Below are 27,452 nucleotides of genomic sequence, written 5' to 3'. Positions count from 1 at the left end.
AACATAGTGACCACCTATATAAACTACAGATGAGGCAAGGAGAAACAGAAACACACTAATAATAAAAGACTTTAATAAATAATAATAATTAATAAATATAATAAATAATTAATAATAATAAATAATAATAATAAAAGACTTTAATACATAGGTCTGTGGACAAAATAATATAAAAGAGCTATCAATAAGATGGACTTTATGCATATATCAAATACTATGAGAATAGAGACAAGAAAATATACTTCCTTTCCATGCACATATGGAATAGTCAGAAAAACTGATCATATATTATGTGACTAAAAAAGTCAGTAAATTTCATTAAGTAGAAACACTATAAACACTGCAGTGCACTAAAACTAGAAATTAAAAATGAAATTAAAAAAACTCTTTCCACCTAAATATTTAAAATTTTGCTATTAATTTTTCCTCATAGAGAGAAATATAAATGGAGTTACTGTAAAACAACTGAGTGATAAAAATAAGAATCTATGAAATATATTTAAAACAGTGATCAAAGGAAAACTATGGCTTTAAACACTTTAGTAGTTAATGTAAAAGGATGAAAACAAATCAAATTCTCAACTCAAACAGCTAGAAAAAGAACACAGTAAGTCAAAAGAAAACACAAGGAAGGAACTAATAAAGGTAAAACCAGAATGTAATGAAATAGGGAAAACAATTGTAGATCTAATGAGTAAGTTGAAATACTGATTCTTTGGAAAAACATGAATAAAACAGACATACCACTAGCTACCTTTTTCAAGGAAAAGAAACATTGAAAGCACATATATGCAAAATGTAAAATATCAAGGAGTAAGAGACGCCTTTGTGGGCTCAGTTTATTGAGCATCTGGTTTCAGCTCAGATCATGATCTCAGGGTCGTGAGATTGAACATGGAATCAGGCTCTGTACCAATCATAGAGCCTGCTTAAGATTCTTTATCTCCTCCTCCCTTTGCCTGGTCTATGCACCCCTCCTCTGCCCTCCACTCACAATCATTCTCTCAAAAAAAAAAAAAAAATTAATGGGCAAGTAACCATTGATGCAGAAATTTAACAATTAAAAGAAATTACTTTGTACAACTCTATACAAATAAACTCGAAAATGTAGATAAAATTGATAATTTTCTAGGGAAATACAGTCTACAAAATTGATCCTAGTAGAAAGGGGAAATTTCATAGAATAGAGAAAATTATCAATAAACTACTTCATATAAAAGCACCAAGCCTAGACAGTTTCACTAAGGAATTCTACCAAACTTTCAGAAAGGACATGGTCTCAATGTTATATAAATTGTTTCAAAGCACAAAACATGCAAGAAAACTTCCAACACATGTTCATGAAGTATAACATTTATATCTAACCTGATAAAGACAGCACAAGAAAATTAAAGACGAGCATCACTTCTGAATATCAATATAAAAACACTATATAAAATATTAGTGAATAGATTCCAACATCACATTAACAATACACCATGACCAAAATGTGTGTATGTAGAATGCAAAGAGGCCTTAATTTTAGGACCTCATATATGTAATTCAAAATAATGGGTTTAAGGAGAAAATTCATATTATTACCTCCATAAATACTGAGAAAACCCTTGACAAAATTCAATACCATTCCTAATAAGAAGTATCCAAGAAAACAGGAATTGTTATACATGGATACTTCCTTAATATGATAAGATATTCATATTTCAGTCTTAAAAAGAGCATATTACTTAATGGGAAAATACCAAAATCATTCCTAATAATGCCAGAAACAAAGTATGTCCAATATTTCCATTACTATTTAACATTTTACTAGAAGTATTAAACCTAGCAACTAGAGAAAAAAAACAACAATTAAAGGTATTAACAATTGGAGAGGAAATAAAACTACTGATATCCACATGATACGACAGGATGTTCAGAAAACCAAAGAATTGGGGCGCCTGGGTGGCTCAGTGGGTTAAACCACTGCCTTTGGCTCAGGTCGGGATCTCAGGGTCCCGGGATCGAGTCCCAATCGGGCTCTCTGCTCAGCGGAGAGCCTGCTTCCTCCTCTCTCTCTCTCTGCCTCTCTGCCTACTTGTGATCTTTCTCTGTCAAATAAATAAAATAAAATAAAATAAAATAAAATAAAATAAAAAGAAAACTAAAGAATCAATGGCAAGGGGCACCTGGGCGGCTCAGTGGATTAAGCCTCTGCCTTGGGCCCTGAGCCCCAAGGATCAAGCCCCGCATCGGGCTCTCTACTCAGCAGGGAGCCTCCTTCCCCCCTCTCTCTCTGCCTGCCTCTCTGCCTACTTTTGATCTCTGTCTGTCGGTCAAATGAATAAATAAAATCTTAAAAAAAAAAAAGAATCAATGGGAAAAGTAACTCAAAGAATAAAAATTCAGTACGGTAAGCTTTCATATACATTAATGGCAATTGGTTAGAAGCTTCATTAAGGGGAAAAATTACAAAAGGAACAAAAAAATACACTTAGGAATAACAAGATGAAATGCACAAAATTTAAATGAAGAAAAGTATAAAATATTCCTGATAAAAAAAAAATAGAACTGAAGAAACAGAAAGACATCTCTCATTTAATATGATCCCAATAAATTTATCAAGGTTTTTTCTTAGAGTTAGATATGGTGATATTAAGTCCATTTGGGAAAATAAACACTGAGAAAGAGAGTCATATGGGAGGGGTATTAATAACCCTACTATGTATTAATATATACTACAAAGCCTCAATAATTAAAACATTGTAGAAAACAGTGTGGTAGTGCTGTCTGGCCTACACTAGAAGATCTAGAGCCCAGCACACACAGAAATTCAATATATAATAAAAATGTTATCTCAAATCACTGGGGGCAAAAAGAGCCTTTTAAATAAATGATATTGGGACTAGTTGGGTATTTACAAAAAGAGAGTAGTATTTCATATCCTATACAAGATAAACTCAGAGAGGTCATATTCAATACTAGAAAAGATATGGGTGAATTCCTTTGTACCCTGAGGAAAGGGCAAGGCTTCAAATTCTGCCTCAAAACCCAGATACAATAAAGTAAAGATTTATACATTTGACAATATAAAAAAAAAAAAACCTTTTTCATGACCAAAAATACCACAAGCAGAGTTAAAAGGCAAACGCAAAGTGGCAAAAAGAGTTTGTAACATGTAGCACAGATAAAAGGTTATCACTGTTAATATATAGAGAGAACTTTAAAACAATGAGGAGAAAAAAAATATATTGAATAGGAAAATGGGCAAAAGATAATATTAAACAATAACAAAAATTATATTAAAAAGGCTCCCTAAACATATGAAAGATATTCAACTTTACTTATATTAAGAGAAATGCAAATTAAAACCACACCGAGATTCCACCTCTCATCTATAGACTAGCAAAAACTCAAAAGGTTGACAATATATTCTGTTAGCGAGGCTATGAGGAAACAGTCACCCTCATGTATTATGGTCAGAATGGTTCCATCCCCATAAAGGAGAATTTGGTGATATTTAACAAAATTACATATGCAGTTAACCTTTGGCCCTGCAGCCCCATTTCTAGGAATTTATCCTGAAAATAAACCTCCAACAACACTGAAATATTCACACACAAGGCTATTCATTGCAGCCTTATTTATAATGGCAAAACCCTGAACACCATCTAAATGCTCAAACACGGGAAACTGACTGAACAAAATGTGGTACACACAAGGAGAGGGACACAGCTGTGGAGAGAGAACAAGGAAGCTCTCTATGAACTGATATGGAATGAATTTCAGAATAAATTAAATAGAAGGCAAAGTGCAAAAGAGAATGTACACAATGCTACCTTTGGTGTAGGACAGAAATGGAAATAAAAAACATGCATATTTCTGCTTAATTTTGCAAAAGTAAGCATAGGAAGGATAAATCAGACTATAAAGCACCAAAATAATAAATGGTAATGAAGGACTATCATCCATCAACTAGAATAAAAGTCTGACCAGAATGTTAATCACTCAGAACAAGGAAAATTTTTCCTTATAGAAGAATGTTCACAGAAAAGTGAATTTTTTTAAATCACCATTTTAAAAATTTTTTTAAATCATCATTTTACAACCACCATAGTAATAACTAATTTGGCAGAAATTATCAATGGATGGAAGTGAAAGTGAGTAGAAGTTTGATAAGGAATAGGACATTGACATGGATTTGAAGCATCTCTCTGTAAAAGTTACTAGTTAAAAAGGATAAATAATAACTTAATAGGAAACTTTAGGACTCCACTTAACCAAGTGATCAAAGTTAGCATAATCAGTAATGGGACAAATAGATACCAGGTACTTCTGTGATGCACTGAGAAGAACAAAATATCACTTTTGAGTATTCAATGTATATTGAATCTGCCCATAAGGAAACATCAGACAAGTTGCTTATGCTCTTAAATGTGGAGGGAATTACTACAGATTATCCATAACTCAAAAACCATGAAAACTAAAGGTGGTGCAATCATCTGCTCTAGAATCTGGACTGGAAAATAATTGTTATAAAGAACAATACTGAGTCAGTTGGTGAAACTGGAATGGGAACTATGCATTAAATATTGCTTTTAATCAATGTCAAATTTCCTGAATTTGATAAATTAATTGTTGTAAGAGAATTCTATGTAAAAAAATGCCCTTGGTCTTAGAAAATACATACTGAAATGTTCAAGAGTACAGGAATATGATGTATGCAATCTACTGTCAAATTGTTCAGAGAAAAATATTTGACATAACGAGAGAACAGTAACGAATGTGGCAAAATGTTAACAACTGGGATTCTTGGTAAGGGATATATGAAAGTTTTTTTTTTCTTTTTCTTATAATTTCTTATAAATTTCTATTTTCTTTCAAATAAAATTAAAGTTTTTCCAACCTGATGGGTTAACAATGGTATCTTGTTTTTTTTTTTTTAAGATTTTATTTATTTACTTGACAGAGAGAGAGAGCACAAGCAGGGGAGCAGCAGGCAGAGGGAAAGGAAGAAGTAGCCTTCCCTCTGAGCAAGAAGCCCAATGAGGGGCTCCATCCCAGTACCCAGGGACCATGACCTGAGCCAAACGCAGACGCTTAACAGACTGAGCGACCCAGGGGCCCCAGGTATCTTGTTCTGATGTATGTTTCTTTAATTACATGTAAGGGTGACTAAACTTTCATATGTTTACTTACATTTGAGCCACCCAGATACCCCTGTTTACTTATATTTGAATATCTCTTTTTACACATTACTTATTCATACCCTTTACCTATTTTTCTGTTGTTTTTCATGGTTTTTCTTACTGAATTTGTATGAGTTTTATGGAAATTACTATTTTTTTCCCTCATGTATGCTCCATGTATGAGTTTGACATTGATTTTTTTATTTAGTTTATGGTGCTCTTATTGTTGTTATTGTCATTATAAAGAACAAAAATTCTTAATTTTAGACAATCAAATTTATCAATCTTTTTTTATGGCTTCTTGGTTGTATCCTGCTTGGAAAGGTCATTTTTACTACCAGCCAACTAATAACTAACTTTTAGAATTTCACTTTTTAGGTTTAAATTATTCATCCATTGGGAATTCCATCTTTATTTTTTCCCTCAAATCACCATTTTCCTAATGACATTTATTAAACAATTCCACTGTCCTCCACGGACTTGAAATGTCAACTTCTGGACTCTTTATAGCTCAACTGATCAATACCTTCTCTAGTACTAAAATGTTTGTGATGTTTTAATATTTCTTAAGGTCAGTGGCCCTAATCTTAATTTCTGGAAACTTACTGGCTTATGCATTATTTTATATATATATATATATGTATATATATATATATATATATATATATATATGTATATATGTATGTATGTATATATATATATGTATATATATATAACGTCCTCATTCTTTAAAAATAAAAAATCCCTCTGTTGCCATTTCATGATCTCACACTCCTGGTTTTCCTCTTCTCTCATTATTCCGTTTCCTCAACCAGTTGCTCTTTCACTAACCATCCTTCAATGTTGGAAAAATGTTAAGGCTCTTCTCTTCTCTCTTCCTTCTTAGTGACCTCAGTGGTATTGATTTTTTGACCTTGTTTATAGTGCCTTTTTGTTACCAAAAAGTTTTAAATTGTAATGCAATCAAATATACCAATCTTTTATGGTTTCTGGGTTGAATCCTGCCTTAAAAGGATTATGTCATCATAGTTTCATTATGAGTTGATGAATTTTAATCTCAGTCTAACTGCTAAGATAAAGGACTCATAAACAGTGGTCTGGCTCAGTGTCTCTATTTACAAAATTAAATATATCTAATAAATAAATAAATAAATAGGGATGCCTGGGTGGCTCAGTCGGTTAAGCTGCTGTCTTCGGCTCAGGTCATGATCCCAGGATTCTGGGATCAAGTCCCACATTGGGCTCCTTGTTCGGCAGGGAGCCTGCTTCTCTCTCTGCCTCTGCCTGCTTGTGTGTGCGCTCTCTCTGATGAATAAATAAAATCTTAAAAATAAATAAATAAATAAATAAATGTGTGTGTATGTGTGTGTGTGTATATATATATGACATATAAATATAGGAAATTAAATATATCTAAAACAAAACCCATGATCTCATCTCAAACTGCTCCTTTCTCCAGTATATCTGTAGCACAAATTCCCGGAAATAGAACTGCTGAGTCAAAGAGTGTAAAAAAAGTGTGCAAATTTCCTTTCAGGAAGGCTGTTTCGATTTATATTCACACTAGCAATGTAGTTTCATTACTTTTCTCCATGGCCTTGTCAACAGGATGTGGAATCAAACTTCTAGATATCTGTAATCTGATACATTATAATTTTGTAATCTGAGAAGTGAAAAATAGTGCTTTGATATAGTTTTAGTTTGTGTTTCATCTATTATAAACAACCTGTAGCAGACTTTTATATGTTTAAGGGCAATCTGAATGTGTTTACTGCCCATTTTTTGTTTACATCACTGGCTAGGTTATTGACCAATAAGGTTTCTTGCTGTATTAAAGATATTATTGTCTGTGATAGCTGCAAATATTTTGCTCCACTTTGTCTTTTTTTTTTTAAAGATTTTATTTTTAAGTAATCTGTATACCCAACGTGGGGCTCGAACTCACAACCCTGAGATCAAGAGCTGCATGCTCTACTAACTGAGCCATCCAGGCCCTCACCTTGTCTTTGACTTTAATCTTGTTACTGTTTTTTTGTTTTGCCATGCAAAAAATTTTTTAAAAAAGATTTTATTTACTTGACAGACAGAGGTCACAAGTAGGCAGAGAGGCAGGCAGAGAGAGGGGGGGAAGCCGACTCCCTGCTGAGCTGAGAGCCCGATGTGGGGCTCAATCCCAGGACCCTGAGATCATAACCTGAGCCGAAGACAGAGGATTAACCCACTGAGCCACTCAGGCACCCCAAATTTTTTTACTTTTATGTAGTCAAATCTATCTATGTTTTCTTCTATGCCCTCTGTGTTAGTCAATTAGAAAGGCCTTTCTCAGTTCAAGATTAAAAAGGAATTGCTAAAAAAAAACCAAAAAAGGAATTGCTCCATATCATCTCCTAATATTCTCATGGTTCTATTTGTATTTTTAAATCTTTGATCCACTGGAAGTTATCCTGGTGAGGAGAAGAGTGCAAAAGGGACCATGTCTTTGCTTAAAGCTCTTCAATCGTTTTCTATTACTCTTAAGATTAAATTTCAAATTCTTCTTTTTCTCCTTTTTTAAAAGATTATTTATTTATTTATTTATTTGACAGAGAGAGAGAGAGAGAGAGAGCAAGAGAGGGAATACAAGCAGGGGCAGTGGGAGAGGGAGAAGCAGGTGTCTCACTGAGCAGGGAGCCTGACACGGGGCTCGACAACAGGACCTTGGGATCATGATCTGAGCCAAAGGCAGACACTTAATGACTAAGCCACCCAGGCACTCCTAAACTTCAAATTCTTAACATGGTCTATTAACTCCAATATGATGGGGCTCTGTTCTTTCTGTAAAATTATTATGTAATAACATCCTCTCTTTTGTTCTGTGGCTCTCACTGGGTGTCTTTCAGTTTCTCAACCTAGTTATGCTTTTTCATGTCTCAGAATTTTGTAATCAGCTGTTACAGAACCAAAGTTGAATCTCTCTGTAATATGTTAAATCATCCAGGCTTCTTCGTAGCACCTATTAACTATAATTATTTATGTAATTATGCATTCAGTGGATATACTCCCTGCCTGATTATAACCTCCACGAGAACAGACACTCTAGGCATCTTGTTCAGTACTACGTCTAGCCTTTTTTCCCAAGCACAGTGTCTGAAACAGTAGCTTTTCACGTATTTATTAAATAAATGAATGAAAAATAACAGATTTAATGAAAAATTCTTTTCATTTACACCTAACTTAATTTTTCTGATTGTTAGTTTCCAAGTAACTGCTGATTTATTATTTATTCTGAGGAAAAATCCACATAATCGGGAAGGTAATGTTTCACACAAATGACTGATACCAGGTATCCTGTCAGACACCGATTTCCTAATGAATTAATAAACTGTATTCTGACTTATAGACTAGTTTATCAATATGGCTAGGTAGAATCAAATCCCTAAGCTATACCTTTTATTGACAGAACATAAAATTGGTCTCTAAAACAAAAATCAGGCTTAGAATTTATGACAACTTCTACCTTTGGTATTATGAGTTAGAGTCAGCAGTAAATATCCGAACAGGTACACGTTGGTTAGCAGAACATGAACTCATATTGCTCTCCTGACCAATACATCATGGCTGCATTCACAGCACCAAGTACGACTCACCTCTTGAAAGTTATGTTGAGTAAACTTGTCTGCTATCCTTAGCAACTCACGACATGAATGTGTGTCAGCAAAAGCCCGAATGCCCAGGCAATTAGAAGGATCTAACTGTCTCTTTAAGAATTCACAGCAAGCTTCCTGTATTTCCGCCAGCTGCAGGAGGCAAGCAGCTGGCAGAAGGGTCTGAACATTGCCCTCTTCCACAGTTATCTGGGAGGTGTACGCAAAGTCAATCAGTAGTTCCATAGCCCTCTCGTCTATGTCTCGAATCACTACTTCTGTCTGACGGCTCTCTGCCAATTCTCCAGTAAACATAGCTCGGAAATAGGGACTACAGGCTGACAGAATGACTCGGTGGGCATAAATCTTCTTAGCGCCCACAACTAGCACCACATCGCAGAGCTCCCGGTGCTTTCTCAGAAGGTTAATCACTTCCAAGGTCTGTCGAGGGTGCTTGTCTGAGATATAGGGCATGCGGGCGGGTTGGGGAACCCCTTCTGGCAGTTTATTGGGGTCTCCAAGGGTGCAGCGGCTTGTTACATCCATTCCAGTCTCTCCTGGTCGAATGTTGGTACACCTACAGGAATGGGGGAAGGAGGGAAGAAAGATGATGGCAATATTATTAGAAACTCACTCTTGCCATAAACTGTTCATACTCAAGAGGTAGGGGAAACCTGCAGGTAATCAAAAGGGAGAACAAGGCTCCCAAAGAGCTTCCTTTCTAAGAACGCCAGAACTCATACACATTCTTAACATCTTCTGAAGAACAAGCATGAATAATCCCAAATCAGAGCACTTTCATTATGCACTCCCATAAAATAAAGGAGAATTCTTTTTTCATCTCCGAAGTATTCAGACTAGACTGTCTTGGACCATAACTTTTGTAACTACCTGCAATATATTAATAAAAATTTATGAAAAACACTTGTAAATTATTCTCTCTCTGCACAAAACAGACCTATGGGACTTTAATTTCTTAATCTAGTTTAACCAAAATATTGGTATTTGTTATTTTTCTAAAACACAGAAATATGTGTTTCTCATTACCATAGATAATATTTTAGATTTCTCTCAGGTTTAGCACAAAAGCTATAAAACATAGCTCATGCTGCATGAAAAGATCAGAAAAATGAGGCCAGGGACCCCCAAATTAACTTTATATATAGTACTATATTTCCTTTATTCTAAGATGGATAATTTTCACAGTTCGTATAGGCTATTAAAAGGTGTTAAGTAAAAAACAAACTAAAAAAAGAAAATCACAAGTCCGGGTTACAAAAACTAGTTTTGTTTTTTTAATGTTTTACTTATTATTTTTTTAAGATTTTATTTATTTATCTGACAGACAGAGATCACAAGTAGGCAGAGAGGCAGGCAGAGAGAGAGGGGGAAGCAGGCTCCCTGCCAAGCTCAATGTGGGGCTCCATCCCTGGACCCTGGGACCATGACCCAAGCCGAAGGCAGAGGCTTTAACCCGTTGAGCCATCCAGGCGTCCCTAAGATTTTATTTATTTATTTGAGAGAGAGAGAGCACAACTAGGCAGAAAGGCAGGCAGAGACAGAGGGGGAAGCAGGCTCCCCACTGAGCAGAGAGCCCAATGCAGGGCTTGATCCCAGGACCCTGAGATCATGACCTGAGCCAAAGGCAGAGGCTTAACCCACTGAGCCACCCAGGCATCCCAAAAACTAATTTGTTGCTGGGATACTACAGAAAATTGCTGATGGCCAGACATAATTCAAGACATTCTTTGATCTGTGAATGGGAGGAAAGCTTAGAATCAAACTTTGTGATACTGAAGAAAACTTAGTTATCGATTATATGGATAAATACTTGTTAGACCAACAGCTAATAAAAGATTTACATACCTTTAAGGCAATATTTACACTTCTAAAAAGTTACTAAATGAGCCAGTAGTCTTATAAGCAAGGAAATATAGTAAATAATTATGTAATCACATTAGTTTGTAAAAAAGGGAAAGAATCAAACCAAATATTTTAGGAGCCACTAGCAGGGAGAAATGAGTTAAAATTCTTTTCTCTGCCTAAGTTTTAGTCCAACCATAGATGTCTCAAACTATTTTACCATACCTTAAATTAAGATTTCTTTATTCTTCTCCCCAAGTCTAACAGCTCTGACACTTAGGTACTATGGCTACTCTGACATTAGCTAGCATAAAGTCTCAAAGCACACTGTGGAACAGATAGACCTGGGTTGAAATGTTACTGACAATTACCAGACAAGTTACTTATCCTTCCTAATCCCCAGTTTCTTTAGCTCTAAAATGGGTAAGTATGTACCCCATATGGCAAAGATTAAACAATAGAATGTACATAACTTCCAGCTCAGGGCTTGCTACCTGTTAAGAATTTTAAATTGTAGCTACTCTAGTAATAGAAATATCTATATTCCTTTCAAATAAGGTGGTTATGCTTATCCATATTAGAAATCAAATAAAAAAAAATCAAACCTGAATTGATATGCTTCAATTAATCTTCACATAAATTTTGAATTAATGATAATCCAGCAAGTCTGGACTGAAGTTTATCTTTACTTAGAAATCTTTTCTTCACAGTTTATGAATATTAAAGTGGTAAAGAAGATGAAAGGCAAAATACTTTTTTATTTAGTGGAACTCTTACAAACCTTGACAAGATTTTGTTAGACTAATTTGCTGCTAGAGATATTAAATCTGACAATAAGCCTCATTCGTTCAAAAGTACTACATATGTCATGGGCATGTGGGTGGCTCAGTCAGTTAAGCATCTGACTCTTGATTTCTGCTCAGGTCATCATCTTAGGGGTGTGAAATCAAAGCCCACACTGGACTCTGTGCTGGGCATACAGCCTGCTTCAAAATCTCTCTCCCCTTTTCCCTCTACCCCTCCCCTCCCAATAAAAGTACTACATATGCCCAATCGTTCCTATCAAATCAGTCAAAATCAATGAAGGTTTAGTATGATTATAAAAGAAATGTATAGGTCCATAAACAGACATTCCTCACTTTACAAATAAATACTTTTCTGAAAGTTTAATTTTATGTCAACTGGAGGTTTGTATTTTTCTTTAGTAGGAGTTCTATAAATGGGGGCTACATTTAGTTGTAAAATCAATTTAGTGTGTCACAAGCAGCACCAAAAAAATGAAACAGAAAAGAAAAAATATTGGCATACATTCCTTTCAGTTAAATAACTATGTTTCAACTATGTACTCTATACACATTTAAATTCATACACATTTGTATAATTAGGTTCCTTTGTGGGCTCTATGCTATACCAAAAAAGTTCAAAAGCTACTGACACAGAATTTTGACCTGAGTTTTGAAGTCCTAAGATAAAAGGGCCAAGAGGTACAAGGAGAAGGAAAAGAATAACTGTAATTTTGGGACTGATCTAGGATTTGCTGTTGCTGCTGTTTTCGGTGGCTTTTGGGTAGGGTGATGGCTGGAGCTTGGGAAGCTACTTTTACACAAAGACTCGGGAAGTCTGGAAGTTGGGCATTTATTATATATTTAAGTACGTGTTACCCTAACGGTGCTACAGGACACACTTTTGGCGAGGCCGTAGTAATTATTTTTCTAAAAAGTAGCAGCCCTGTAAATTTCTCAAATTTGATACGCATTGCATCACAGCACCAGGGTATAAATGTATTAGTAAATTTTACATGTTAATGTTTTCCAGAAGTCTTTAAATATGAAAACCACACATTTTCTGTTACCTAGCTTGAAGAATGAAGACTGAGATTTGAAACAGAATAGATCATTAGATCATTTAGAATAATAACCTCCTTTAACAGGTGAAGAAGCTGATTTGGTTAGGTGACTTGCTAAAATCATGAAGCTTTCCTTTCAGTAGCAGAGCAGGTCTCCTGATGCTTTTGGAGAAACCACAACTATCTCCTGGGGCACTGCGAATATTTAATAACTGGGATTGATGTGAATGCTGGGTTGGGGAAAAAGTGAACTATAGAATTATTTAACAATTCAAAATAAGATTCTCAGTTTTCTTCCTTATGGGTATCCAAATTTCTATACAACTCTTTTTTAAAATCTATTTATTTATTTATTTATTTATTTATTTATTTATTTGACAGAGATCACAAGTAGGCAGAGAGTCAGGCAGAGAGAGAGAGAGAGGGAAGCAGGCTCCCTGCTGAACAGGAAACCCGATATGGGGCTCGATCCCAGAACCCTGGGATCACGACCTGAGCTGAAAGCAGAGGCTTTAACCCACTGAGCCACCCAGGCGCCACCTCTTTTTTTTTTTTTTTTAAGATTTATTTATTTATTTATTTGACAGAGAGCGAGAGAGAGCGAGAGAGATCACAAGTAGGCAAAGATGCAGGCAGAGAGAGAGAGAGGGAAGCAGGCTCTAATATGTCTAATATGTGGCCTGCAAGGGACACTATCAGTTTACTACCCCTAAGGCTCCTAGCACCAACAAGAACTACAGTAGAAAAAAACACCTGTGTTGAAAGAGTACCCAGGGAAGGAGAGAAGAATAGAAAAGGACATTTTGGGGAAAAGAAACTATATTTACATTACAAAGGCACAGCCTGAAAGCAAAGACAGTTGTTCCTTTCTCCAACACCAACCTGTTTTTCCAAAGTACTTATAAATTCAATCTTTCTGTGCTTGGCCTTAGCCCACAGGTGATTCTGTATTCTAGAATATGAAATGTTCATAATTCCTGACATCTGGTAGAAACAGCACTGTTTATGTTTAACAATTTAAAGGCAGAAAAAAAACTGAGCTGTTAAAAAACAATTTTTACCACCCACTAAACAATCAAGGAAGCTTTTAACCATGGCGCTTAAAGATGCCTTGTACTTAGTAGAAGCTGAAATACTAAATCACATACTTAACAATGGTACAATCAAGCTTCTTATAAAAGAACCACCATTAAAGACAAGACAAATTAAAAAATTCCCATTTTAATACTGACCCTTCATGTTGAAAACATTTTTGTTGTAACCATAATTATGTACATAAAGATAGTACTACTGGGGCACCTCGGTGGCTCAGTGGGTTAAAGCCTCTGCCTTCGGCTCAGGTCATGATCCCAGGGTCCTGGGATCGAGCCCCGTATCAGAGGAGCCTGCTTCTTCCTCTCTCTCTGCCTGCCTCTCTGCCTACTTGTGATCTCTGTCAAATAAATAAGTAAAAATCTTAAAAAAAAAAAAAAAGATAGTACTATTAAATTCAGTTATAAACAATTTTTTATTTTGCCTATGTTCAACACATAGCTAATTTCTACGTATCTTTTTCATTTAAAAGTATACCATAGCAAAAAAAATTGTGCTATTATTACTGTATTAGTATAGATTCAAATTTTTTAATAATAGCTAATCTATAAACTCATATCAAAGGTTTGGTTTGCAAATCTGCAAAAAAATCTCTTAAATGTGGTCATGCTCTAAAGTTCTATCCTCTCTGCTCTCTATACACATTCTTAGGGAAGCTCATCTAATCTCAGGGTTCCCATCACCCATATTTGTATGGCTAAAAGACCCTTATTTCCTGCCTGGATAAATTCTCAGTCTGGATCCATATAAATGTCTCTTATCACATAAATTAAATAGATCTCAATGATCTATCAAATTGATTCCTTGATTATCTTATCCAACATGTCTCTCTTCTAGCCTTCCCCAGATTAATAAAAAGCAATTTCATTCTTCCAGTTGCTCAGGCCAAAATTCTTGTAGCCCCTTCCCTTCTGCACACCCTCAAACTTAATCTATCAGCAAATCCTGTCATTCTACCGTCAAATAATAACTAGATTCCAACTATTTCTCTACCTCTTCACCAGCCCCACCCTAATTCAGGCTATTTTCACTCTGTTTTTTATATTACATTAGTCTCATAAAAGGTCTTCTTGGTCTACTTTTACCAATTTATACTCTCTTCTTTAAACAACCTAAGTGATCCTTTAGAGAAGTCAGATTATGGGGTACCTGGGTGGCTCAGTTAATTAAGCATCAGACTCTTGGTTTCAGCTCAGGTCACAATCTCAGGGTCATGGGACCCTGCCCTGGATTGGGATCCATGCTCACTGAAGAGTCTGCTTAACATTCTTTTCTCCTGGGGCACCTGGGTGGCTCAATGGGTTAAAGCCTCTGCCTTCGGCTCAGGTCATGATCCCAGGGTCCTGGGATCGAGCCCCGCATCAGACTCTCTGCTCAGCAGGGAGCCTGCTTCCTCTTCTCTCTCTCTGCCTGCCTCTCTGCCTACTTGTAATCTCTGTCTGTCAAATAAAATAAATAAAATCTTAAAAAACAAAAAAAAATTCTTTTCTCCTTCCTCTTCCTCTCCCCTACCCTTCCCCTCCCCTTGTGCACACTCTCTCTAATAAACAAATAAAATCTTAAAAAAAAAAAAAAGTCAGGTTATGCCACTCCTCTGCTCCAAATGCTTTAAACACTCACAGTAAAAAACAAAGCATATAAGGCTTACCATCATCTACAGGACTCTTCCCCTGGCTAGCTCTCTGAATTTATCTCCTACTGGTTTCCTCTTACCCATTGTTTTCTAGTCACAGGGACTTCCTTGCTTTTTTCTGGGACATGCCAAGACTTCGCTTGCTTCAGAGCCTTACTGCTTCCTCCTGAAAGGTTCTTCCCTCAAATGACTATGGAGCTCACTCCCTCATTTCTTTCAGAGCTCTGCTCAAATGTCAACTTATCAGACCACTGTAGGGACCAGTGGCAGGCCACCCTCAGCTGGGCCACTTTGGCACAAACATTATTTTGAGTTAAAAGCAATTCAAACCTAGCAGACTCAGAAAAAGCTCTTTACCTCCCCCTCAACTGCCTGCTTTTCCAGAAAGAGAGCTATTAACAAAGATTTCTCTTTACCTAAGAAACTTATCTACATAAAGAGGGCACCTTTGTTTTCCAGACATCTTTCCCTTCTGCTAGTGGTCTTTTTTCCCCTTTATATCCCCAGACCCTATCCCTCTCCTTAGGTCATGGAAGTATCTTATTGCCCGACTATCTTTAGGAATTTCCATGTCTGTGTGGATTCCCCCTAAGTAGTCTATTAAATTTGACTTCCTACTGTTAATTTGTCTTATTGTTGATTCTAAATCCAGCTAGAAGGACCTTAAAGGGAAGAGGAAATTCCTCCTCTCCAACATGTTATATGAAATAGCTTCTCTTAATCCCTACCACTCTATACACTTTGTCTAATTTTTCTTGTTAAATATATTACCTATTGACATAATATGTTGGTTTTCTCCCCCCAAATAGAATGTAAGGTCCATGAGAACAGGCCCTTGTGGTTTTGGTTTTTTGCTCACTGCTATACCCCAATACCTGGATCTAGTGTTCATTAAATTATTGTTAAATGAATTCAGCTTTTCTTCCTGCCAAAATAAACTATACTCCCCGAAGTCTTACCTAATTCTCTTAAAACCAGCTTTGTAGCCAGGCAAACTTTACCTCCATCATTTATTAGGTATAATCTCGGGCAAATTATTTAACTTCATTATTTGTAATGTAGGGATAATTACACTTACCTTACAAGGAGTGACACTGTTAGGATTTTTCTGAGTGTAGGTCCTTGGACTTCAAAGTCAGTGCTTTATTATCCCAAACTGTCTTGGGCAACTGGATTGAGTATTTGAAATATAAATGACTCTGGCAATCTGATTTATGTGGTTGTTATTCTTAGATGGGAGAAAAAAAGCAAGCATACTGCCACATGGTTGGACCATGTTGCCCTTCCAGAAGAATCAAAAGATTAGAAGAGGGATTCCTGGCAGGCTGAGATTTTAAGGAATACCTCATCTTAAATGTCCTGAGAAGCAGTATTTAATTCTAGCAATTTAATTCTAGAAGCCATATTTAATTCTATACACTAACTTATTTCTCCTATAGTTCTGCTACTTGTTTTTGTAAATGTGTACTTTAAAAAACGGAGTATACATCCTCCATTATTCTCATTACATCAACAGGATTCTAACTGCATAAAAGTGGGGATTTTTGTACATTTTTCTGGGCACCTTCCGAAGGGAAGTTATAATAAGGGTCCTAGAAATAGACTGTGTTCACACCTTGTCACATCTATATTCACAACTTCTTTGTTTGGCATCTGATGAAATAAATACTCTAAAGACCTGGGGGGTGGGATGGTAAATTGAGGTGTGAACTGCTCCCCAGGACAGAACCCTATGAAAGGTTTTAATTAAACCTTGAGGCAGCAAGCTTTATTGTCCAAGTAAAAATTTATCTAGAAAAAGTAGATCTCAAATTATTTGGTTTTTCAATCTATAGCTTTTTATTCTAATACTGAACTAATGATATTACAGACAAAAAGAAATGGAACCCCAAAAAACATTTTTATTAGCTTTATTTGCAAGATCAATCTACATGTATTTTAAGGTTGAAGGAGGTAAGTGAAAGGATTACTCTGGACCCTACCCACAGTTAACTAGGGAGACCAAAGAGAGCTGCTGCCTTCTCTCACAAAATGACTGTCAATTCCGGGAAAGAATCAGTCTTTCTAAAACCAAAGGGTATAAGATCTGCTAATAATAACCTTAGCAGATTTTTTATTCTTTTAGTACTGATGAAAAGCATAACTTCAAGATAAATTCTATTAATATATTTTACCATCAACTCTCTCAAACTTGAAAGATAACCTTGATTTTGTTCCTCTACTAGCCAACTGCTTCAGAGGAAGATGACCATGTCCCTAGCTTTTAAGGAGAAATCCTGAATTCTCTCAAATCAATTAGCTGATGGCATGCTCTTAACTCAGCTCGTCATCAAACTACAGGAACAGACTTATATTTCATGATTTAGGGAGTTTCTTCTGCAGGGCATTAACGAGGAAGAACGTAGCATTCTTCATTGGTAGGTGGTAGTGGTATGGAAGATCAATTTTGGGTTAGGATGAAGCTGCTATTGTAATAGCTACATTGGAGAGACAGAACTTGGGTCCAAGATGCTATTATCAGGCCACTGGTTAAAACCAAACTTGGAACGCACCCTACCTCTGGCCTTCTTGGTATGTAAATAAAAGGTTTCCATGTTGATTAAACTAGTCTGAGTCAGGACTTCCAGTCCAAAACATTTTGATACCAAAAACATGGTATTTAAAATGAAAAACAGTAAAATCAGCCAAATATTCTAAATGTACTAACCAACTTGAATATAGGAATTTCCCCTTGCTTTGACTGGTCAAATACTCTTGTATCCAAAGGGTCTTCTTTCATTATTATCATATTTTCTAAACATAATATTGACAGATTTAAAATTATGGCTTGAATTTGTGGCTCTTCTTTCAAATGAAGTGAATATGTGAGAAGATACTGTTATTTGCTAGTTGCCCAATTCCTATTAGGAATGTTATTATTAGGCTGTTATATTATTATATAATTATATATTAATTATATATTAGGCTGTTATATTAACTTTTCAAATACTGTGTTTCTCTGAAACCAGATTAACAGGGGTGTTTGATAAAAAATGCAGGCTTCTGAGGTCCTAGAGAATCAGAATCTCTGGTTTTATGACTCTAGGATCTGCATTTAACAAGTAGGTAATTTTAACACACATTAAAATTTGACTCATAATAGGCTAATAAAATTTGACTAATAAAATAAAATCTCTTTTTGTAGAAGTCAGTTTTACAAAAAAAATATTGACCTAAGTTGAGGGGAAATAACAGAGTGGAGAAATCAATCATTCAAAATGCAGGTATAAAGGCAAACAAAAAAGTAAAAGTATCATTACCAAACACATAAAGTCAAATTAAACAAGAAGGATTCACATTTACCAAAATGTCAATAAATCTAATAAAATTGTGTAAGGCAGGCATCGGATATTATGGGATCAGTTTAAGAAACTATAATTACATTTGAATCTCTACATATGGTGAGAAGAAAACAACTGTTATTGAAAATTCTCAATTATTTTTCTTTTATAATCTAGGGAAAAGAACAACATTTATTTCAAAGACAGATGGTGCTTTTGAGAAAACAAGTATTTAGGCCTTTTAATTATAAAAGGTAAGGTGAGGGCCCTTTGGAATGATAAAGACAATCAGAAAGATTTGCCTGCTGGTTTTGGTTTGTTTTGTTTTGAGATTGAAATTGAAATTGAATTTGAGTATCATTAGGAGGGCTTGTATTCTTAGTTCACCACAGTCCCCACCATGCTTTGTCTTGTGAAGCTGTACCCCACATTTATACGAACTACCCGAAGATACAAGCTTTTGTTTTTTAACCTCTTCTAGAGACACCAGGATTGTAACAAAGAGACTAAACTGCTCAGGATAATAAAGTAACAGTAATTTAGAAATAAGAAAGAAAGAAGGGAAAGGAAAGGGGGACTGTTAAAATGGTGTCAGGTTATGATCTAAGGAGGGATAACCAGTAAGAAAATGATGTGTGGCCAAAAAACTTCATTATCCCTAAACTTTCAGTAAAAACCTGAGGTATTCAATGGCAGTGGTCACTGAAGGTAAAGAGACAGTGAGTATGGAATATTTCTAGAATAAAGCTTGCATGTGAAAAGAGACAACCAATACAATGTCAGTTCAAAGTTAAGAAAGACTGGAAAATGATATATACTGATGTGAAGAATGAGAAGGAGGGAGAAATTTAAAAATATGAAAGGGAAAGAATAAATGATGAAGCGAGATCCTGGAAGAGTGGGAGTGCATGGAACCAAAATACAGAGGAACGACTCTTAGACAAAAGGTAGAAGGGCTTACATAAGAGATCAGAGGAAGGGAGTGGGGCGGGAAAGTAAGGTGGAAATGATACATTTATTTTGTGGTAAAGAGGCATCAGGAGTTTGGAAAAGTTCATACCTGATGGCCCCTATTTTTTCTGGGAAGCTGCTGCCAGTGAGAGGAGCAGTGACAGGATCACGAGAGAATGGGTGAAGATGTGACACAGCTGTTGTGGGGCATGAATAAGCATTATGCAGGCACCTTCAGAAGTATTGCTGGAGAACAATGTTGGCTCTAATGATATTACAGACTCTGATTAGAGTAGCCCGAATATCCCATGGCTGGCTTCATCCAGCAGTAATCAATAGTTCAAACCAGGGGATATAAATGCTTGCATTAACCAAGAGTTGGGAAATGCCACAGAAATGCCACAATCTAGGGAGTTGAGTGATGGCTAGAAAATGGTTGAAATGGTTGCAGAAGTGAACTGTGTGAAAACAGAAGGGCCAAAGGCATGTTGCTTGTGACTACATCGAAGAACTGATGGGAGGGTATTCTAGAGGTTATGCTTGGGAAAAAAGTTATGAGGATTTATGATTTCAGAGAGAGAGAGTTGTTCTCAGTGAGAGAGGGAATAAATTGCTGAAGTAAATGAAGTATGTAGTAAATGACGGTCAAAGTCACAACAGTTTAGGAAGTCAAGGAAATGTAGGCTAGGTAACGGATGGGTAATTTCCATGAAATTGATATCTCCTAAAATAATAGTGAGAATAACCAAATCAAGTGCAGGAAGGAAGCACAAACCAAAGAACAAATCAGATATCTTAAATATACTTCATGTTCACCAAAGGAATGTTACAAATTTTGGCACCTCTCTAAGTAAATAATATTTCCACACACCCAAAATGTGTAAGTCGCCTTCAAATTTCAGGACTATCATGTCACACATTCCTTAGACCTTCTTCTCTTCCAAAGGTAATAGTCTTAACTGAGAAAAGAGCCATCTTCCATAAGTGGCTAATAAAATTTGAAGTCAAACACAATAAAAAGTTTAGAAAACATAGTCTCTGCTTCTCAAGCATTCATGATCAAGATCTATCTTATAGTCCAAAGACCTACAGAATCATTTCTTAGCCTGGAATTGTGCTTCCTACCTAAAGGAACATCTCTCCTTTTGTACTTCAAAAGTTTTAATTTGGAAATTAACAGACTTCTCTTAAAAAAAAAAAAAAGATTCAGCTGAACTGACCCTCATTTAAAGTCCTGAACACACTTGAACAGAGAAAGCTACTCATAGGAGTATATGAATCCTTAAAGCAGAAATAACATCCCAAAGTGCCAGCTCTGCTTACTAGAAGGGCACCCACTAGCACTACATTCTATACCTGATTCCAGATGAAGGAGGAAGAGCACGCAAGCAAGCTAGTCTCCCTTTATGTGAGGAAAGCAAACGCCTTCCTAGAATACCTCTTAGCACCTTCTGCTGACATTTCATTGGCAGCATGGTGTTATGCAGCCGTCCCAGAATGCAAAGATGATGCTACGAAACACGCTAGTTCATTTTCTTGTTTCTACATAGTAAAGGAAAGGAGGAAGAGGTGTTCTGCAAGCCAACCTACAGTGCCTGCCACACCAAGGAAGAGTCAGATCAAGAAGGTACAGCACATGCAACTATTTTTAAACATACATTTTAGACTGACTAAACAGGAAATTCTAAAGATGTGAGATCTCGGGGCACCTGGGTGGCTCAGTGGGTTAAGCGTCTGCCTTCGGCTTAGCTCATGATCTCAGGGTCCCGGGACTGAGCCCTGCAACAGGTTCCCTGCTTAGCAGGGAGTCTGCTTCTGACTCTGACTCTCCCTCTCAAATAAATAAATACATAAATAAAATCTTAAAAATTAAAAAAAAAGATACTAGATCTGAATGGGATTTTCTTTTTTGTCATTTGAAGTTGAACTCAAGGAGAAGCTCATCTAATTTTCACCATGAGTGAAAATTATCAATAAAAACTCTATAGATACAATGAAATAAAATAAGACCCAAGCAATGTTAAGCTTCTTCTGTATTTTAGAATCTTTACTGGCTTTTTTTCTTAGGCCTCACCTTGAACACCAATGGTATTCCCTGAGATTTGGTCCTTGGCATCCTCCTTTTCTGTTCTACTCTCATTCACTCCTACAACTTCAAGAACCTCTTGTGTACTGGTGACATAAAATTTCTTCTTCTTTTTTTTCAATCTCCAGCTCAAACTGCTCTCTTCTGCCCCAAACCCATATTCTAATTACATGCTACTGTTTGTTAGACATAATAATCTTGAAGTGTATGAAAGAGAAACTGTTCTTGGCTTACTGAAATCTGTTTGTTCCTCTTCCTGTAATTTTTATCTCATCAGGGCAGCACTTGGTCCCCCAAGCTGAAATCTTTAGAGTCATTTATAGCATTACCTTTTCCTTACTCTATATTCACCAAATCCTTCTGATGTTACTATTAAACAATTCTAAAGTCCATCCTCTTCTTTCAATTCCCACTGCCATAAATCTACTTTCAGTCCTTGTCAGGTTTCATCTAAACTACCACAACTCCTTTAAATTCATTTCTTTGCCATCATTTCTTCCCTCTTTCTAGTCTATGCCCTATCTTCCCAAATTTCAGCCCCAAGAACAAATCTCATCTGTGTAATAATGTACATTGGCTCTTAAATACCTACAGGATAAAGCCAAACTCTTTCCCATGGTTGCAGCCCGATTTTCTATTTTTTTTTTTCCATTTCCACTTTTTTGCCCCCACATACTCTACACTCTTGATATACTTACCACTTCATTCACGTCATATGCTTGGAGGTCTTGGTGTCTTTTCGGGGGCAGGGCGCATGACTGTTCCTTCTATTTATGGTGTCTTTAATTAACTTCCTTCTTTAAGTTCTTATCTTTTAAAGTACATTCTTTACTGGGCGCCTGGGTGGCTCAGTGGGTTAAAGCCTCTGCCTTCAGCTCAGGTCATGATCCCAGGGTTCTAGGATTGAGCCCCGCATGGGGCTCTCTGCTCAGCAGGGAGCCTGCTTCCCTTCCTCTCTGCCTGCCTCTCTGCCTACTTGTGATCTCTCTCTCTCTCTCTGTCAAATAAATAGATAAAATCTTTTTTAAAAAGTACATTCTTTACTGTAAAGCAAATCCTTATCCTTTCTAGAAGATCTAGCTCAAATATCACCATCTTTTTTATGCTCTCATCTCTACAGAGTGGAAGTTCCCTTCTCTATGTCTACATCTCTATTAAAATTCTGTTCATGTTGTATTATGGTGTCTATTTACATGTCTTTCCATCCCTTCATCTGTATATATACACTGTACAGGCATATACCAAGCACTGCATAAATGTTTGGTAAATAAACTAATTCCTAATAAAACCAGGCTCAGTTTCCTACTTATATAATTAAAGAAAGAGGAAATTACATTGCAAAATGTTTTAATATCTCTAAATGAAATAAATGGTTAGAAGATAGTATCTTGGGAAACAGGCACATTCTTGGTGAGACTATAAATTGATATAATCTCCCAGGAAGGAAATTTGTCAGTATCCACCAAAATTTAAAAACACACATACTTTTTGGGCAGTTCTACATCTAAGAATTTATTCTATACATACACATTTGGGGAAAAACCACCGACAAGGATAGTCACTGCCGAACTGGTTATAACAGCAAAATAACTTAAATGTCTCTAAAAAGGACTGGTTAACTATGGCACCTACAGACAATGAAATACCGTTGAACTATTAAGAAGAATATTGTGGATCTATATGTATTTGTCACTATCTACAAAATAATATGGGAAGTGAAAAAAGAAAGATACAGAAGAATATGCATGATATGCTGACATTAGTGTTTTCACAAAAAGAGAGATATTCTATATATGATTGTATATGTATTATAATGTCTATGAAAAATGAGTACGAAACTGTTTATAGTGGTGGCCTATAAAGAGAACTCGGAGCTGGGATTGGCATTGGGAGACTTATTTTTCACTGAATATCTTACTGTAGCTTTTAAATTTTGTTATCTGTACACATAATGACTAGTTAAATAAATGAATGCAATGAAGCTTTACTAATAAGATGTCAAGCCATCTCACAAAACGTTATATTTAAGCATCAGAATACCCTCTTCAATAGTTTTTAATCTTCCTCTTGTTCATATTTTTTCACAGGGAGCATTCAGAAGAGAAGTCTGGAGATACTGGGTAGTCATTTAAACTACTATTTGGTAATCATTAGGTGCCAGGGACACAAACATATGGAATACATATGAGACTCAAAGAGCTTATATCCGAGTGGGAAGACGAAGAGGTATTCAAATAATCTTAACATACAGTTACTTCTCATTTGAAGCTCCTCCAATAGCAGCTACGTGTAAAATCAACACTACTTCACAGCCCAGCACTTCTGGGCTGCAGCAGCAAATATAGCATCCCAAGAAGAAAAGGTGACTTAATGCAAGCAAAAGTAAAATTAAATCAGAGAGCAATGGTAGGCTGGGCTTTGGCCATGTGATGATGATGAGGAAAGAGCTGTAGCTTAACAGTTAATGCCACCAGAATTCCCCAACTTGATTAAAAAAAAAAAAAGATTTTATTTATTTATTAAAGAGAGAGAGAGCGTGTGAGCATGAGCTGGAGGAGGGGGAGAGGGAGAGGAAGAAGCAGGTTCCCCGCTGAGCAGGGAGCCCGATGTGCAGCTAGATCCCAGGACCCTGAGATGACGACCCCAGCCCGAGGAAGATGCTTAACAACTGAGCCACCCAGGCACCCCCCTCAACTTGATTTTGAATAACTGGAAGTATTACATAATAAAAAAAAAAAGAGAGAGTAGGTATGGATGATTAAGTGAATATTTTATATAGAAATTACTGATAAACCAAAAACATTCCCACGCTGTGCCTTCCATTTTTAAAAAATAAGCTCTTATTTTAGCAATTACATAAGATATGACATTTATGGCAGCTGAGGAAGAGAAGCAATGAGTGGTTTTTGCATCCATGATAAAGGATGAAGTTGTTAGGCATTTAATATATTTTGTTAATTTCTTCATGTACTTTGCAGTCAATTATTACTCCTACTTAGAGTTAGATACAAATAAGATAATGACATTTGTTACATCCATAATGTCTTTTCATCTGGAGATCTCAAAGCATTTGTAAGCATCCATTAGTTCCCAATACCCTGGTCAGACACATTAGAAAAGTAAATTTGGGCACAGAGAAGGCAAATAGCTCAAGGTCAATCAAAAATTCAATAACAGATTTGGAAAAAGATAGATATTCTGGTTCTTGCTCCTGGTTCTATAAGTCATTCCCCCATCATGAAATGTTTCTTCTCTTAAAAGGGTCTGCCAGACCTGTTTCTCTTTGATGTTAAATAACAAATGAATACATTCAGTTCAATAAATGTAACATGAGTTTAAAGAACAAAGAAATAGAACTAGGCTGATTTTTGTTTTGATAAGGACTCTAGATCTATTTGTTAGAAAAGATTAAGAAAAAACATTACTAAATTCTAGGGGTGCCTGGATGGTTCAGTGGGTTAAGCCTCTGCCTTCAGCTCAGGTTGTAATCTCAGGGTCCTGGGATCGAGTCCTGCATCAGGCTCTCTACTGGGCAGGGAGCCTGCTTCTCTCTCTCTCTGCCTGCCTCTCTGCCTACTTGGGATCTCTCTTTCTATCAAATAAATAAATAAAATCTTTAAAAAACTTACTAAATTCTAGAATTGGGAGGGCTTAAAATTGTCTTTTCTTTTTTTTAACACTCTATTCTATTTTTCTATGGGCTAAGTTATTATGGCCAATACCTTTTTTAGTTCCTCAACAATCTTTCCTGCAATGCAGCTATTTTACTTCACAGAACAAATGTATTATTGATCATCAACGAAATAACCAAAACCATAATTAGATATACAGTACACTGTGTTACAAACACTTAATATTCTACTATGGCAACAGAACATTTTATATTCTATAGGTAATTGAAGACCAATGAACCCGTACAGTATAGGTAATTGAAGACCAGTGAACCCATCAAGTAATTATACTTGATGATTATTTATCACCAAAAATTATCATGCAAAAAGGGAAATTTAAATGTTAGTAACTACATAAAATTCAGAATGTCCTTTAGAAATTTAAGTACTATACTGGATCCCTATTTCAAAAGTGATTGATTCCTGATAATAGTTTTTATTTACTTTAGAACAAGAATCATTAGTTCCAAGCAGAATCTGGTAAAGTTTGAAAACATCTTTAAAAAAAAAAATTAAATGAAGTCCTCAATTATTATGTGCTGAATTTCAATCAGTGAAACCGAAGGTTTTCTTCCTAAAAGCCTACCTGCGCATTGGCTTTCCTTCCATGCACCATGAAAAGTACCCTTCACAGCGCTCTAAAGCCGAACCTAAGACAACAGAAAAGCAGGAACTTAAAAAACTATTTCTGATCTTTCCAGTAACAACCTCTACATAATCATTTCGTTCAATGAAAAAATTTTATATTATACCACAAGCGTTTATTCATAACATAACCTTTATTTGGTGTCTTTAAGATGACTACCCCTACTCTGGATAAGGCTACGGAATGCTGAAACGATTGTAAGTGAAGGAGAGGTAAAGCGCGCTATACAGTCCCGATGGCTAGGTTAGTCCTCTCTTCAAGAAGTGCTTTAACTTCGATCTCACCATCAAGTATGCCTACAGAACACTTACCAGATACCCACAGCCGTACTGACATGACAGATCGGATAGGGCACACGCAGGTTTAACAACGGATCTGAAGCTTTAACTTGTCCCGAAGTGACAGGAGCGGGGTGGGGGGGGGGGGGGAGAGTGTAGGGGGTTGAACATTTGCCTTTAAAAACAACTCCGCAGCACGTACATGTCGGAGAAGCTCTGGCTCCAGACTCACATTCTCCTTACAAGCCTTTCCCTCAGTGCCGGAAACAATGTCCAACACCCACCTGGCAAGGTCTCACTAGGTCCCGAGGGTTAAATGGGACGCACGGTACCCATTTCCTTCCCCCGCCCCCTCCGACTTCCAGCCCTAGTCCCGGGAAGCTGTCCAGGGTGAGAACCCCAGCGCCTCCCCGGGCTCCGGGGTAGGGCGGTCAGCCAGCTCGGCTCCGTCTAGTGCCCCGCGAGGCCCAGCCCCAGCGCCCCAAGAGCCCCTTCTCGGCACCGACTGACAGCGGCGGGCAAAGCACGACCCTCTATCCCACCCGGCAGCTCAGCAACTTAGGGCAAGATTTGCAAAGCAAGCCCTGGGCGCTGTCCACTGTCCCCTGCTCCAAGACGGCTAACTTACCGGCTCTGTCACTTTCTTCTCTGCCGCCGCCCCCTCTCTGCCTGCCGCTCAGCCGCCGCTAGCGCAAGCAGGATGCAGATCCTCGAGCTATTTCCTCCCCACCCCTCTCCTCTCCTCAGCAGCGGAAATGGTCCTGTTCCTTAGTCGTTCCCTCTGGAACCTGTAAGGCCCCCCAAAGGTTCCGGTGTGGCTCAGGAAGAAGCTGCGCCCTTTGCTGGAGATTTCGGATAACCACGAAGACTGCCTGTCTTCGTAGCCAGTTCCACCTGTTCCAAGGATGACTACTTTGCGAGTTCACAGGTGATCTGGCAGTATTTGAATACTGAAGCCTCCTCCTTTCTTCTTTGTTTTCCCCAGCAGAAGGCCACGAAAAGATGGGTGTAGTCACAAAAAGATATATTTGTAGCTGGTGGGTCTCCTATTGCACACTATAGGCACGACGTTGTCCCCAATTGTGGATTGAATGATTGGTGCGTGCATAAGCGGTGTCGACCCTAGTGAGCCCCTACTATGTGCAAGCTGCGGACGATACACAGTCAAATTAGAAATAGACCCGACCTTCTAGATTTCCCACAGTTTAGCTTTCAAGATACTAGGGTTTTATCCACACACTTTACCAAAAACAAACAGATTAACAGGAGAAGAACAAA

General features: G+C 36.9%; 1 protein-coding gene across 2 annotated transcripts in view; it reads right to left on the bottom strand.

Annotated features, from left to right (window-relative positions):
• The window catches only part of KLHL20 (kelch like family member 20), a 62,549-nt gene extending 35,686 nt beyond the window's left edge, over positions 1 to 26,863 (bottom strand). The window contains exons 1-3 of one of the 2 annotated variants that reach the window (XM_032838831.1): positions 26,803 to 26,863; positions 25,837 to 25,900; positions 8,792 to 9,365 (exon numbers count right to left, since the gene is read on the bottom strand). In XM_032838831.1, the coding sequence (XP_032694722.1) occupies positions 8,792 to 9,365; positions 25,837 to 25,859 (597 nt within the window). In that variant the 5' untranslated portion in view covers positions 25,860 to 25,900; positions 26,803 to 26,863. Of the gene's footprint in view, positions 1 to 8,791; positions 9,366 to 20,364; positions 20,482 to 25,836; positions 25,901 to 26,802 lie in introns of those variants that run through there. The other variant, XM_032838832.1, reaches the window with a different exon arrangement.
• Positions 26,864 to 27,452: the final 589 nt, after the last annotated feature.

Source organism: Lontra canadensis, unplaced genomic scaffold, assembly GCF_010015895.1.
Source record: "Lontra canadensis isolate GAN:19392208 unplaced genomic scaffold, GSC_riverotter_1.0 scaffold106, whole genome shotgun sequence".
Lineage (NCBI taxonomy): Eukaryota > Metazoa > Chordata > Mammalia > Carnivora > Mustelidae > Lontra > Lontra canadensis.
The sequence above is the reverse complement of the archived record's forward strand: the minus strand, read 5'-3'. Positions and strand labels throughout refer to the sequence as shown.